Here is a 15,661-nt window from a genome sequence, read left to right as displayed (position 1 = left end):
CAATAAACAAATGTGTGAATCGGTTACGTCGTGCAAATTAAGCAGCAGATAGCTTCCTCACCTGCTGTGTTTTGCCGCTGTTGAATCATGCCATGAACTCGAGGCTGAGAGCGCTTCATCTGGAATGGCGCGATCCTGCATGCCGAGCGCATACCGACACTTAGCTGTTGAAGGGAAAACGTGAAAGGCTAAAAAATACTCTCTGTTAGTGAATGCAGTCCCCAGATACACACCTGTAGATAATCCTTGATTTAGGGCAACAATTAAGATTAGAATTTCCACTACTAATCAAGGCAATTATTAAGTGAATTGACTTTGCTTGTTGGAAGCCAGCTGGGATGGTTGGAAACGGCAACCACATGACTCCAGCGTGATGACCCGGGGCGTGACACAAAAATAACAAAGTCACAAAAATAGAATAAATTCTCTTGAATGCCTCTAATGTTGTCCAATTATCCTTGGCTGGATATCAAACTCTTAAAGAAAACAGTCTACGGAGGGAGTATATGCAGTTCGAATCCAAAGTAAAGATAATTAGAAATAAAAAAACCAACACAAACCACACTGAAGTCATTTACACAGCAGGCCAGGATGATAAATTGCAGACTTCCACCAGATAACAAAGCAACCACAGTTGAGAGGAAGTCAAAACCCAGATAAGCTTCGACAAGACGCTTTGCTTCCAGCAATTTTGCCATGAGCAGTTTGTCCTTTTAAACAGTCCTCCCAGCTGCAACTCATGAAGGGGATCGGGGCCCTTTCCTCCCCCGTACACCACACCACTCATGTTTCTCCCTTATCCACTCCTCCCTGCGTGCCTTAGGATGAAGAGAAGATGGGCCTGGGTCTTCCTCTGAATGCCCATCCAGCCTGTGCCCTTCCCCAGTTTCCTCCACAACTGGAGCCACACTACCACTCCCTGTCAGCCGTTCCATCTCTCCCTCGGAGTCAGACTCCAACAGGGGCATGACACACAGTAAATATGGTTGCCAAGTACTCAAATTTTTATCACGTGACCATGGGGATGCTGTGATGGTTGTAAGTATGAGGACCAGTCCTAAGTCACTTTATTCAGTACCGTTGTAACTTCAGACAGTTGCTAAATGAATGGTGATAAGTTGAAGACTACCAGCATAGGAACCAGGTATGTTATTGGTTCAACTATGACTTATTGCAATGAATAAGACCAGAAGAAGGTCAATAAAACTAACGGCATCTGTTGGCTGTTATTCATTTGTTGCATTTAGGCAAAAAAAACCTCAAATGCACAAGTATAAAATAAGTTGATATCTGGCTCAATAGTATGTAACTGTGAGAGGGATGTTGGAGTTCTAGAGGACAATCACTTAAATATGAGTCAGCCGGTGCTGTAGCTGCCAAAACAAAAGCCAAAACAGTTCTAGGCTGCATAAGCAGTGATAGAATCAAGATCATGTGAAGTGTTAACACCACATTATAATGCCTTGGTAAGGCCACACTTGGAATACTGCATCCAGTTGTGGTCGCCACGATGTGAAAAAGATGTTGAGACTCTAGAAAGAGTGCAGAGAAGAGCAACCAAGAGGATTAGGGGACTGGAGGCTAAAACATATGAAGAATGGTTGCTGGAACTGGGTATGTCTAGTTTAATGAAAAGAAGGACTAGGGGTGACATGATAGTAGTGTTCAAATAAGGGGATGCCACAAAGAAAAGGAAGTCAAGCTGTTCTCCAAAGCCCCTGAGGGCAGGACAAGAAGCAATGGGTGGAAACTAATCAAGGAGAGAAGCAACTTAGAACTAAGGAGAAATTTCCTGATAGTTGGAACAATTAATCAGTGGAACAACTTGCCTCCAGAAGTTGTAGATGCTGAACATTGGAGGTTTTTAAGAAGAGATTGGGCAACCATTTATATTAAATGGTAATGGGGTTTCCTGTCTGAGCAGGGGGTTGGACTAGAAGACCTCCAAGGTCCCTTCCAATTCTGTTATTCTGTTCTGCTTCTGTTTAAAGCCAAGCTAATATTACCAAGAAGCATTTCTTGATCAGTCTTGGACTAAGAAGTTGCCAAGGCTGAAAAACATTCCAGGTAGTCCTGAACCACAATTGATACTACAACTTCAGTTGCTAAGCAAGGCGACTTATGAAGTGACTCCTCAACTCACAAATACAATTGAGCCCAAAATTGCTGCTGCTAAGTGAAACAGTTTTGCTCCACTTTACGACTTTTCTTGCCACAGTCGTTAAGTGAATCACTGCAGTTGGTAAATTTGTAAGGCGGTTGTTAGGTGAAAGTGATCTGCCCATTGACTTTGATTGTCAGAAGGTCTCAAAAGGGGATCATATGTCCCCGCTGCACACTGCAACCGTCATAAATATGAGTCAATTACCAAATGTCTGAATTTTGATCACATTCAAAGGGAAGTTAGACGGGACATCTATCTGGCATTGTATTTTTTAAAGTATATTTTGCTTTACATGTCTGGCATTGTATTAACCCACAAGCAGAGAGTCAGAGGGAGTCAGCCTCCTAACTGATTCCTTTCCAAGATTCTGCTGTTTCTTTTATTTTTCACTAGGAGGCGCTCTAATTTCACGTACAAGAAGAGAGAGGCCACCAATTGAGTGAATTTCAACAGAAATCGAAATCGAAATAAAACAAATCCAAAAGATAATTTAATTGATTCAATAAACAACGACATGACTCAGAAGTTAAATTGGATTCTTTCAAGATTCCCCTCCTGTATCAAATGCTGGAAGCTTTTTGGAATTCAGCTCAAAAGGTAAATTGTTCGGAAAAGCACCTGAGGAATTAAAAAACATACACACATACACACACAGGGTGACCCTAGAATGAAATCGAAATTGTCTGTTGATAGCATTCAATACCGAAGGAAAACTGAGGTTCTGTTGTCAAATATATTATTCGCTGATGTACTTAGCTCTCTTCGAGATATAGACACAGCCATTGGCTTGCACAGCCTTTATAAGGGAGATTGACCATTCTTGTTTACGATGCATTAATCGTAACAACTAAGATGAATGTATTTATTTGATTTGATTTGTTTGATTTGTCAATCGCTTACAAGATAATAGGCATAAGTATAAACATGAGTAAGAATGTAGGAAATAGGCACGAATAAATGGAGACAATAGGACAGGGATGGGAGGCACGATGGTGCACTTATGCACGGACCTTTACAGACCTCTTAGGAATGGGGTGAGGTCAACAGTGGTTAGTTTTAAGGTTAAAGGAGTGGGGGGGTTAGAGGATGTAACAACAGAGTCAGGTGGTGCTTTCCAGGCATTGACCACTCTGTTGCTGAAGTCGTACTTTCTGCAGTCACGTTTGGAGCGGTTAACCTTGAGTTTGTATCTGTTGTGTGCTCTTGTATTGTTGCGGTTGAAGCTGAAGTAGTCATTGACTGGTAGGACATTTGCCCAGAGAAGAATTGAAAGTCCTGTTTCCAGTCTTCCAATGGGCTTCTTACCCTGTTGACTTTCTTCTCCAACAGAGACAGGATACAGAATAGTAGAGTTGGAAGGGACCTTGGAGGTCTTCTAGTCCAGCCCCGCTGCTCAAGCAGGAAACCCTATACTACTTCAGACAACTGGCTGTCCAATCTCAAAGGCTTCCAGTGATGAAGCACCCACAGCGTCTGAAGGCAAGCCATTCCACGGGTTCATTGTTTTCACTGTTGGGAAATTTCTCTTTAGTTCTTTGATTGCAAGTAGTCCTCGACTTACAACAGTTCACTTAATGACCATTCCAAGTTACAACGGCACTGGGGGGGGGGGAAAGTGGCTTATGATCATTTTTCAGACTTTACAACCGTTGCAACATCCCCCAGGGTCACGTGATTTACCTTCAGATGTTTGACAACTGACTCAAATTTAGGACGGTTGCAGTGTCTCAGGGTATGGGATTCCCCTTTTGCGACCTTCCGACAAAGTCAGAAGAGTCAGTGGGGAAACAAGATTCACTTAACAACCATGCTACTAATTTAACAGCGGCAGTGATTCGCCCAACAAATGTGGCAAAGAAAGTCATAAAATGGGGCAAATCTCCCTTAACAAATTTCTCATTTAGAATGGAGTGGAGTGGAATAGAATAGAATAGAGAATGGAATGGAATGGAATAGAAAATAGAATGGAATGGAATGGAATGGAATGGAATAGAATAGAATAGAATAGAATAGAATAGAATAGAATAGAATAGAATGGAATGGAATGGAATGGAATGGAATGGAATGGAATGGAATGGAATGGAATGGAATGGAATGGAATGGAATGGAATGGAATGGAATAGAATAGAATAGAATAGAATAGAATAGAATGGAATAGAATGGAATGGAATGGAATGGAATGGAATGGAATGGAATAGAATAGAATAGAATAGAATAGAATAGAATAGAATAGAATAGAATAGAATAGAATAGAATAGAATAGAAAATAGAGTAGAATAGAATAGAAAATAGAATGGAATGGAATGGAAAATAGAGTAGAATAGAATAGAAAATAGAATGGAATGGAATGGAAAATAGAATGGAATGGAATGGAATGGAATGGAATGGAATGGAATGGAATAGAATAGAATAGAATAGAATAGAATAGAATAGAATAGAATAGAATAGAATAGAATAGAATAGAATAGAATAGAATTCTTTATTGGCCAAATGTGATTGGACACACAAGGAATCATAAGGTACATAAGCAACATAAATGTTGGGCTGAATTGTGGTCGTAAGCTGAGGACCGCCTGCACTTGGGACTACAGAGGGTTCTGCCTCTAAGATTGGGAACGGGATTCTAAGCCCTCCTGTGCTTCTGTGGTAGATGCTTTGTCACTACTTGTCAGCCTGAGAAAATAATATCCCTCCACTCCCAAAAATATCTCAGAGGAATGTGAACTATTCCAGACAGGAGGAGCTCTGGACCGAGATCAACTGACCACTTTGTTTCCACTTGACATATCAGGCCACAACATCACTTCAGTGCGTCCCACGGAATGTTTATGGGAAAAGCAAACGGCCCGATTGGCACCTCGTTTCTCTTCCCCCTTCGTGGCACTTTTAATAGGCTGGAGGTCATCTTCCAGGGGCTTGACAAGCATCCCCCCACGGAATGTACTCCAAGCAGGGAACAGGCCATCCCGAGGCTTCCGGAACATTCAAGAAGGGCAACCTGTTCCAAGGCCAGACTGTTCCATGAACATTCCTGGGGTCTCTTCTCCAGACATCGGTCCTCTATCAGTCCATCTTAGCTTCAGCAAGGAGGTTGCGTCAGTTGTCTCCAGGCACAGCCTTCGTGCCACACGTCCTCTTCATGACCTGTTTTTTCCTTGTTCACCTTCTGGGAGGAGGGGGGGCTTTGTGGTATCGGAAGCAGAACATCCAGATTCAGTCACAGTTTTCTTCCCTACAGCATCAACCTTGTGAACTTGTTTCTTCTTTCTGCTACGTATTCAAAAGGGACAGTGATATAGATATCTGTACCATATGTGTGTGTGTATGTGTATATATACATGTATGTGTGGGTGTATATGCATATGTATGCATATGTATGTATATAAATGAATTAAACATGACTTGGTCGGTTGTCTCCTCCCCCCGTTTTTCGTAATTCATTTAATGGTAGTGCGATCTCAGCAAATGAGGGGAAATTTATGTGTATGTGTGTGTGCATATGTGTGTATTTATGTGTGTATGTGTGTGTATATGTGTGTATGTGTGTGTGTATACACACACGTGTATATATACATGTGTGTATGTGTGTGTATATATACAGTATATATACATACATACACACACCTATACACACATATATATAAATACATAACGCACATATACATATACGTATACACATAACACACATATACATATACATCTCGCATGTGTCTATGTATATACATACATATATATATCTCACATGTGTATACGTTTGTTATGTATGCATATGTGTATGTATGTATATATATGTGTGTGTGTGTGTGTTCGGGTCTTTTCCTGTGTAAGATTGAGAGTATCTTGGCGACGTTTTGACGAGGTCCCACTCGCCATCTTCAGGCTGGTGCTTTCGGCTTTGTGCTTGTGCGAAGCTGAAAGCACCAGCTTGAAGATGGCGAGTGGGACCTTGTCAAAACGTCGCCAAGATACTCTCAATCTTGCACAGGAAAAGATACAAACAAACCAAGACCTGCATACCTGTATCCGTGAAAATCTACGAAAAGCTCTCCCTCCTCCTATTTTATCCCACCTATGAGGGAAGGGTTTTTTTTCCTGTTAAATTCTATTTATTTGTTTGTTCGTTTTTCAAGCAAGTATTAGATAACAGGTATAAGTGTAAGCATGGTTATGAATACATGAAATGGATACGAATAAAAAGAAACAATAGGACAGGGATGGTAGGCACATTGGTGCACTTATTCACGCCCGCTAAAGACCTCTTAGGAAAGGGGTGAGGTCAATAGTGGATAGTTTTAAGGTTACAGTTTTTGGGGTTTGGGGAAGAAACCACAGGGTCAGGTAGAGTATTCCAGATATTGACCACTCTGTTGCTGAAGTCATATTTCCTGCAATCAAGTTTGGTGCGGTTTACCTTGAGTTTGTATCTATTGTGTGCTCTTGCATTGTTGTGGTTGAAGCTGACGTATTCATTGATGGGTAGGACATTGCAATAGATAACTTTATGTACTACACTTAGGTCGGACCGAAGGCGGCGTAGTTCTAGGTTGTCTAGGTCTAAAATTTCAAGTTTGATGGCATAAGGTATTCTGCTATTAGTAGAGGAGTGAAGAACTTTTCTCGTGAAATATTTCTGGACTTTCTCGACTGTATTAATATCCGATATGTAGTGCGGGTTCCAGACTGATGAGCTGTATTCAAGTATTGGCCTAGCAAATGTTTTGTATAGGGCTTCTCCTCCTAACTTCCCAGATTTGACAAGTTCATCCTTTCCCCAAATTGTGCAGTATTTGTATAGCACAAAGGGTTCTTCTGGTAATCCAGAATATGTGGATTTGGGGGAATTTAATCCACCTGCTTCACCTACAACTGAAAACAGAGTTGAATCCTGACACCAGCCAGCTGTTTTGAACCTCTGCCCTTTTCTCTCTCGGCTCCTGCTTCTTACCTGGATCAAAGTGCTCTTCCAACTCCGACGTCCCCACAGAGACCAGCAGCAAAAACCAAAGCATGCCAGGTCCCATCCTGCCTTCGACCGGTGGTCTGGTTACATCGATCGCTGAACTTTCATGCCTGTTGAAAAAAGTTGAAGAAAGAAGCGGTTAACGAAGCAGATAACTGCAGTTAAGGAAGAAGCAATTAATGAAGAATGGTTACAGGAATTGGGTATCTTATCTAGTCTGGCGAAAAGGTCCATAGGAGACATGACAGTAGTGTTTCTCTATCTAAGGGGCTCCTACAAAGGCAAAAGGGTCAAACTACTGTATTTTCCAAAGCACCAAAAGCCAAGACAAGAAACAATGGGTGGAAACTAACCAAGGAGAGAAGCAACCGAGAACTAAGGAGAAATTTCCTGACCATTAGAACAATAAATTAGTGGAACAGCTTTGCCTTCAGAAGTTTTGAGTGCTTCATCGCTGGAGGCTTTCAAAAAGAGACTGGACCAATCATTTGTCTGAAATGGTATAGGGTCTCCTTGCTCGAGCAAGGGGTTGGACTAGAAGACCTCCAAGGTCCCTTCCAACTCTATCATTCTATGTTCATCACCTTATGTGGGTTTTTTCCTCCATCGCTCAGCTTGGCAGTGAGTGATTTCAACCTGACTTAGCAGCCTTATTCATTTCCTAGTTCAAGCCCTTAATAAATACCGTGCGTTCCAGGCAAGGAAATCACTCACATGCAGCTATTGTCTCTATTTTCCTAGACTCCAGCCAGAAGGGACTGGAAGTGACACACCAGCAGCTTTGTAACACAGAATCATCACGGACAAAGAGGACTACAAGCCAAATCTGTGGCTTGGTGACATACACTTTGCTCCAGGGAAAACCCACCCTGTAATAAAAGAGCCAGTCATGGGATTGATTTAAAAATAGCTTGTTTCGGTTGTTTTGGTTAAATATTGGTGAAATAAGCTCAAGTAGGGTGAAACCATGACCTTATTTATTAGGAATGAAGCAGGCAGACTCATGTTGATTTCAGAGCCCCTGCAAGTTGTAGTTGTACAGGGAGTCCTCAAATTATGTCCACAATTAAGCCCAAAACTTCTGCTGCTAAGCTAGTCAGCTATTAAGTGGATTTTGCTCCATTTCTTTGACCTTTCTTGTCACAGTTGTTAAGTGAATCACTGCAGTTGTTAAGTGAATCACACGGTTGTTAGGTGAAAGTGGTTTCCTTGTTGACTTTGCTGGTCAGACAGTCGCAAAAGGGGATCACATGACCCCAGGACACTGCAACCATCATAAATACGAGTTGCCAAGTGTCTGGATTTTGAGCACATAACCATGGGGATGCTGCCAATGGTTGGACATGTGAAAAATGGACATAGGTCACTTTTTTCAGTGCCACTGTAACTTCGAACGCTGATCAAATGAATTGTTATAAGTTGAGGACTAGCTGTATACAATCCATAATGCCAATCCTAGAGGGTGGAATTGCTTGTATTTCAATAAAATCACTCAAAAACATCTGATTATGGATAGGTCAAGGACTCAGGCCATCCTACATTATGTCTCCTCTCAGAAGTTTCAAATAAGAAAGAAACACAGAAGAAGCCAAACCTGTTACTTGTCCCCAGTTCTGGTATACAAGGAGTTATGACACTTATGACTGACTGCTTAATAACCATTCAAAGTTACAACAAACTCAAAATTACTTGTGACTCGCCCTCGAAGTTACAACTGCCCCACCACCTCCATTGTGGTGTGATCTTCAGGTGCTTAGCAATCAGTTCACTATTACGATCTCATTAGTTACGTGATTGCATTTTGCAACAATTTGCAGAACAGTTGCAGGAGCTGGCATAGCTAGTCTAGTGAAGAGAAGGACCAGGGGAGACATACGAATACAGAATACGGTAATAGAGTTGGAAGGAACCTTGGAGATGATAGCAGTGTGCCAATATTTGAGGGGCTGCCACAGAGAAGAAGGGGTCAAATTATTATCCAAGGCACCTGAAGGCCAGACAAAGAATAATGGATGGAAACTGAACAAGGAAAGATTTAATCTGGAAATAAGGAGAAACTTTCAGACAGAACAATCAACCAATAGAACAGCTTTGCCTTCAGAAGTTGTAGGAGCTTCATCACTTGAGACTTTCAAGAAGAGACTGGACTGCCATCTGTCAGAAATGGTGTAGTAGGGTCTCCTGTTTGGGCGGGGGTGTTGGACTAGATGACCTACAAGGTTTCTTCCAACTTCGTTATTCTGTTAAGTTGAAATCACTATTATAATTTATGGCTGTTTTTTCACAAAAAAAATGTCCTTTGGCTAAAATGAGTCCACCTCTGTGACCAGGTGCTTTGCATAACAATCACGTAGTTGCTTGGCAATTGTGGAGACTCACTTAATGGACATCATAAAAGCGGTCATAAAATCGAGTCTGGTCCCATGGTGCCTCCAATTACAACCGCAATGACTTACGACCAAATTACAGTCCCAACTGTAGTCCTAAATCTAGAAGACTACCTGTAACGCCTCTGAATTTGGAGGTAACAGTTAAGAGATAACAGATAATCTGAATTGGAAGGAACCTTGTAGGTCATCTAGTCCAGCCCCCCCGCCCAAGCAGGAGACCCTACACCATTTCTGACAAATGGCAGTCCAATCTCTTCTTGAAAGTCTCAAGTGATGACGCTCCCACAACTTCTGAGTCGTTCTGAGGTTCAATTTACCAGACACTGTTAGACATTTAAGCTGCACAGCTCATCAAAATTACAGCCCAGCTACTGCAGTGAAGCAAGTGTCATCAATTATTACTCACAACTAAGAATAGCAATACAAACATATGCAACAGATAGTCAAGCTCTCATCCTGGAATTCCAGGCACGGATTTATTTATTTTTCAGTGATGTCATTCCTCAAATTAAAAACAAGACAAAGCAAGCATAAAAAGAGGGAAAGCACTAGAAGATCAGATGAGTAGTAAGTCAAGGTGGAGTTTGCTTACTTTTGGCTTAGTGTTACAAGCAAATCTACCTCTCTAAATATGTTATTATATTAAGCCCAAACCGAGCAAAAAAAAAAACCATTGTGGCTAAGAGCCCTTTGGGAACAAGTTCAGCATTGTTTTCTCAAAAAGGCTTTTTGAAAGGGGATGATTTTAAATCAAGTAAAGACTCAGTGGGTTTTTTTTTTCTCCTGCCAATAAAATGCAATTTAGGAGCTGAGCCAGATTTTACCTTAGAATGATTTGATCAAAACTGTTCATGGTTACTGAGAATAAATCAATCGATCAACATTCCTATTTCATCGATTTCTGCCGGGGACAATGAAAGGAATATCAACTAACACAATGTAAGGCTTTAATCTGAAACTTCTGCTACATTTGGGATTTCTCTCCAATTAAACAACAAATGCCTCCTTGTGCAAAGTTTGGTTACAGAAAGAATTGATATATTTTAAGCATGATGTGGCTAAGCATATGACTGGAATGGAATGTGACTATAGGTAATCCTTGATTTACGACCACAATTGAGCCCAAAATTTCTGTTGTTAAGTGAGACATTTAAGTGAATTTTGTCCCGTTTTATACAACCCTTCTTTAGTTTAGTTTATTGTCATTGCACCTGGTACAACAAAATCAAACACCATCTTCAGTGCACATCATGAACCATGAAAATAAACACAACCACACACCCTTCACACTCCACACATTGAATTGAAAACCCCCAACACTGCACCAACACTGCACTATACAGTAGAATTCAATAGAGTTACTGCCCTGGGATAGAAGCTGTTTTTCAGGCTATTTGTCCTTGTTTTGTCCTGCCAGATGATAATAGTTCAAAAATAGGGTTCCTGGGATGAGGTGGATCTTTGAGATTGTTTTGAACTTTCTTAAGGCAGCGGGAGCTGTAAAGCTCTTCCAAAGAGGGGAGAGGGCAACCAATGATCTTGCCCCAGTGGTTAAGTGAATCACTGCAGTTGCTAAGTTTGTGGCACAGTTGTTAAGTGAATCTGGCATCCTCATTGATTTTGCTTGTCATAAGGTTGCAAAAGGGGATCACACGACCCCGCAGGACACTGCAACCGTCATAAATATGAATCGGTTGCCAAGACTCCGAATTCTGATCACATGACTTCAGGGAGGCTACAACAGCCGTTAAGTGTGAAAAATGGTCATAAGTCACTTTTTTCTATATTGTAACTTTATAGTTATTGAATGAACTTTTGAGAGCCGAGGACGGCCTGTACTACGGTGATATTCTCTGCCACGTGACCCAAAACTGTTTCAAACATTCGCTGTGGAAATGACATTGCCTAAGCATCTGTATTCTAGTTTAGGATTTTCTCACATGGATGTAAGAGCCATCTATTCCCCAATGGAAAATCATTTCTCATGAACGCAACAGCTGCAGAACAGATGGGGAAGGGGTGATCCAGAATAGGGGTGCAGGACAAGCAAAGGGAAAATTCGACCTAGACTCTCAATTCAGTATCTGTTTCTCCTCCGCCCTTTGTTTTAGCCAAGTTCATCAACATGCCGACCCAGATCAACTAGAGTCCTCTGCAGTCTTTTGAAATTCATTCAGGTTATCCCCAAATATATTGAAAAAGAGTGTAACAGAATAATAAGAGATGGAAGGGACCTTGGAGGTCTTCTTTAGACTCTTATAGGGTTCCTAATGACCCACATTTGGACAAGTGTGCCTCTTGGTAAGATTATCCTGGTTTTAAACCTCATTATAAGCAATAAATTATAAGCAATAAATGAGTCACAGCCAACACAGGTCATTAGTTAGACTGACTTTTATCTGGCTCCTATTGATTTGCAGTAGGCCATAGTTGAGTCAGTAAAACACTTGGTTCCTATGCTGGTAGTCCTCAACTTATAACCATTTCGCAACCGCCTGAAGTTACCACGGCACTGAAAAAAGTGACTTACAATCAGTCCTCACACTTACGACATTGTAGCAGCAACATGATCAAAATTTGGGCACTTGGCAACTGGCATGTATTTATAATGGTTGCAGCGTTCTGGAGTTCGGTGATTGCAATCTTCCCAGCTGGCTTCCGAGGAGAAAGTCAACGAGGAAGCCAGATTCACTTAACGAATGCAGTAATTTGTTTTAACAACTATGGCAAGAAAGGGCTAAATTGGGAGTGACTGATTTAAGAGCTGCCTTGCACTTAGCCATGGCAATTCCAGTCCCAGCTGTGCTTGCAAATCGAGGACCCCCTATAATATGTATGTTCTCCATGCGGAGTTATTTATAAAAATAATAAAGGTGGGGATAAATAAATGAAGAGATGACTTGGACTGCCGTACAGTCACAACATTCAGCTCTCAAATTCAGCTTGGCTCCTTGCAGAGGTCCAGTTCCCATATTTCTCAGCACTATGGTCATTGCTATCAACCAACAATTTAAACTGCTTAAGAATCAAAACCGAATATTTTACTACTGTCTGTCTGTCTATCTGTATCTATCTATCATCCATCTATCCATCTACCTATTCATCTCTACATTCTTCCATCCTGCCAACTTACCTACTCCAATCCAAAGCAAATTTAGGTCTTCCTTAATTTTACCCCCAAAAATCACCATCTAGATTTCCAACATCACTCATGCAAAAGTTTGGTCTAGAGGTTAAGGCACAAGCTAGAAAGCAGGAGGCCGTGAGTTCAAGTCCTGCCTTAGCCACGAAAGCCAGTTGGGCAACCCCTGGGCCAGTCACTCTCTCCCAGCCTAACCTACCTCCACAGGAGGAGGAAGGTGTGTTGAATTATTTGTAAAAATAATGATGGCATTAAACAAACAAATATATCACTGGCAAAGACTTCCCTATAAAGCCCTACACAGATCATATCCAATCTCCACAGTCCTTGATCTAGTGTCCCTGCAGAGACAAGTATACACACACACACACACACACACACACACACACACACACACACACACACACACACACACACGGAATTTCCAAGGAAGCCTCACACATATTATTCAGGAAGCAAGCTCACTGTCACTTCACTGTGCCTTAATCAGTGGTTTGGGAAGAGTGTTGTGGGATGTGTGTGTGTGTGTGTGTGTTTGTCTGTGAGACTGGCCAGCTGCTCCCACAATCCTTTGCTGGAATGTCCCTTCTAACAGCTGCCTGATCTAAGGCCAGTAACAGCAGCTGACAGGCCATAATTTGGGGAGGAGGGCAGACAGTGGGCAATGCAAAAGGCAAAGGGGGAATGAATTAAAGCATTGATCTCCACACCCCACCCCAAATCAGGACCAATGTCCTGTCTAACTAACCCAAGCAATAAAAAGCAAAACTTTTTACAACACTGCTCGGGGCTACAACACACGGTTTGCACACAAAATGCTCCAACTTTAATCCTTGGTCCATCTGGATAGAGCAAGGAAAGTGTATTTTCCCAAATATGTCATGTGAAGCTGGATAGTAACTTTGCATAGGGGAATTCCTGAATTTTTCAAGGGCTTTAGGTACGGAGGCGGTGGAGCAGTTAGAAGAAACCAGGAAATTAAAGAAGCAGGGTAGAAGCAGCCAGGAGACAGGAGTGGGTGGCAGAGAGGTACCAACCATGCCCCCAAAAAGGCAACTTGAAAACACGCAGCCTTTTATCATGATCTTAAATGCCTGACAGAACAAATTCAACAGCAAAGGAGGTGAATTCTCCTGATGTCTTTTATTGATTTTATCATTGGAAGCTTGGGCTGAGCAAACAGGACTGCTGAGTTGCAAAGCAGGCCATAGATTAATTCATCATCAAAAACATATCAGAAACAACCAACAGAAATTACAACCACATATAGCAAAACCCTAGAACACAAATCAACTATTGTCCTAAGACAATAACAGAATAACAGAGTTAAAAGGGACCTTGGAGGTCTTCTAGTCTAACCCCTTGCTTAAGAAGGGAACCCTATACCTTTTCAGATAAATGTTGTCCAATCTCTTATTCCCTTCAAGATTTTTAAAAGCAAAAAGAAGGAATATAAAAGTGGCTTATTTGATCAAGATTTAAAAGTATATATGATGTTCTTTCTAGTAACTTTTAATGGGTTCCTCTTGACCAGAACTGAATGACAAAGCTTTAATGATTTGTTTATAGACAATGTAAGGTAGGAAGAGATTATTTTGTTAAAATATAAAATATAGATATAAAATAGAAAATATAGATGTTATTTTTGGTATGTGTAAACTTGCAAAGGAGTTTCTGAGAAAAGACAAAGAGAAAATGACAAATTAATTTGTGGAATACTATTTGAAGGATTAAAGGTTAAAATTTTTAATAAGTTACTGATTCTGGTAGCTCTTAATGGCTTTTTCTTGACTGATGAGGCTATCTGTTTATAGATAAGAGAAACAATAGGGGAAGAAATCATTTTTATTGTGTTTTTAGAGAAAATGATAAATTATTTTATTAAAAGTAAAGGATTATGAAACTGATTTATTTGATTAGTGTGTGTGTGTGTGTGTGTGTTGTGAGCATCAAAGACAATGCTCCTCTTCTTAGGAACGTTCCAATTTTAATGGACTTTTGCTGATTAACATGGAATGATGACACTTTACAATAGCAGAGCTGGTTGGGGAATTCTGGGAGTTGGAGTTCACCCATCGTCAAGTTAGCAAGGTTGAGAAACACTGGTTTATAGGTAAGACATGAGATATGAGAAGAATTCTGCAATCATGTGATATGGGGAGGGTAACAGTTGTCAATGCAAGTGCATGCATAAATTACTTTTTCCAAAGCCACTCTTAATTCTGAAACTTCGTTAAACAAATGGTCTGCTTGTAAATCAAGAACTACCTCTATATCTTTTTTTTCCAATTCCTATCTTTTTTATTTTTTCCTTTGAACTTTTCAATATTTTTTACTTTTTATATATGTTTTAATTTTACTTAGTTTTTTTATCTTTCTATATTTAAATGTTAATAAACATTATTATCGAAAAAGAGGAACCTAAAAATAGTTGAACCAGTCCAAAACGAAAGAATCAATCTCTAATCTGCTCGGAAACTCAATCACCCTCCATCTTCTGCTTCCTTCTCTCAGACTGACCTCTCCTACCTTGCAGGGTTGTTGTGACAGTAACTTTTATGGGAAGCAAAAAACACTTGCATAACCTTAAGTTCCTTAGAGAGACAGAGAGAGAAAGCTAGAAATACAAATTCTTGTGGCTTTTGTCTCATCCTGTAGAACAGGTATGTCTAACCTTGGCAACTTTTAAGACTTGTGAACTTCAACTCCCAGAATTCCCCAGCCAGCATGGCTGGCTGGGGAATTCTGGGAATTGAAGTCCACAATTCTTGTGGAAGACCTGTAAAACCTTATAAAATTGCTCAAGATTTACCCTGAAAAATCAGTTACAGACTTCATCTTATCTTCAATCTTCCTGATGCTGAAAACTAATTAAATATTAACCCTGGGCTGAAAACATTTTTTTAAAAGCCCTACATTTCTGGAGTTAAAGCCTAGCTCATATTAAGCCTTGTCTGGATTTAAGAATATTTACTGCAGCCACAAATTTGGTAGATTACGTTCCC

At 40.7% G+C, this 15,661-nt stretch overlaps 1 protein-coding gene across 3 annotated transcripts in view; it reads right to left on the bottom strand.

Annotated features, from left to right (window-relative positions):
* Positions 1 to 15,661, bottom strand: part of DDR1 (discoidin domain receptor tyrosine kinase 1) — a 76,924-nt gene that overhangs the window by 35,792 nt on the left and 25,471 nt on the right. For all 3 annotated transcript variants that reach the window (XM_026720433.2, XM_026720432.2, XM_087923384.1), the window contains 2 exons: positions 7,110 to 7,234; positions 62 to 164 (listed from right to left, as the gene is read on the bottom strand). In XM_026720433.2, coding sequence (XP_026576218.2) covers positions 62 to 164; positions 7,110 to 7,185 — 179 coding nt within the window. In that variant the 5' untranslated portion in view covers positions 7,186 to 7,234. The remainder of the gene's footprint in view (positions 1 to 61; positions 165 to 7,109; positions 7,235 to 15,661) is intronic.

Source organism: Pseudonaja textilis, chromosome 2, assembly GCF_049901715.1.
Source record: "Pseudonaja textilis isolate UNSWEBS1 chromosome 2, rPseTex1.2, whole genome shotgun sequence".
NCBI classification, from domain to species: domain Eukaryota; kingdom Metazoa; phylum Chordata; class Lepidosauria; order Squamata; family Elapidae; genus Pseudonaja; species Pseudonaja textilis.
The sequence above is the reverse complement of the archived record's forward strand: the minus strand, read 5'-3'. Positions and strand labels throughout refer to the sequence as shown.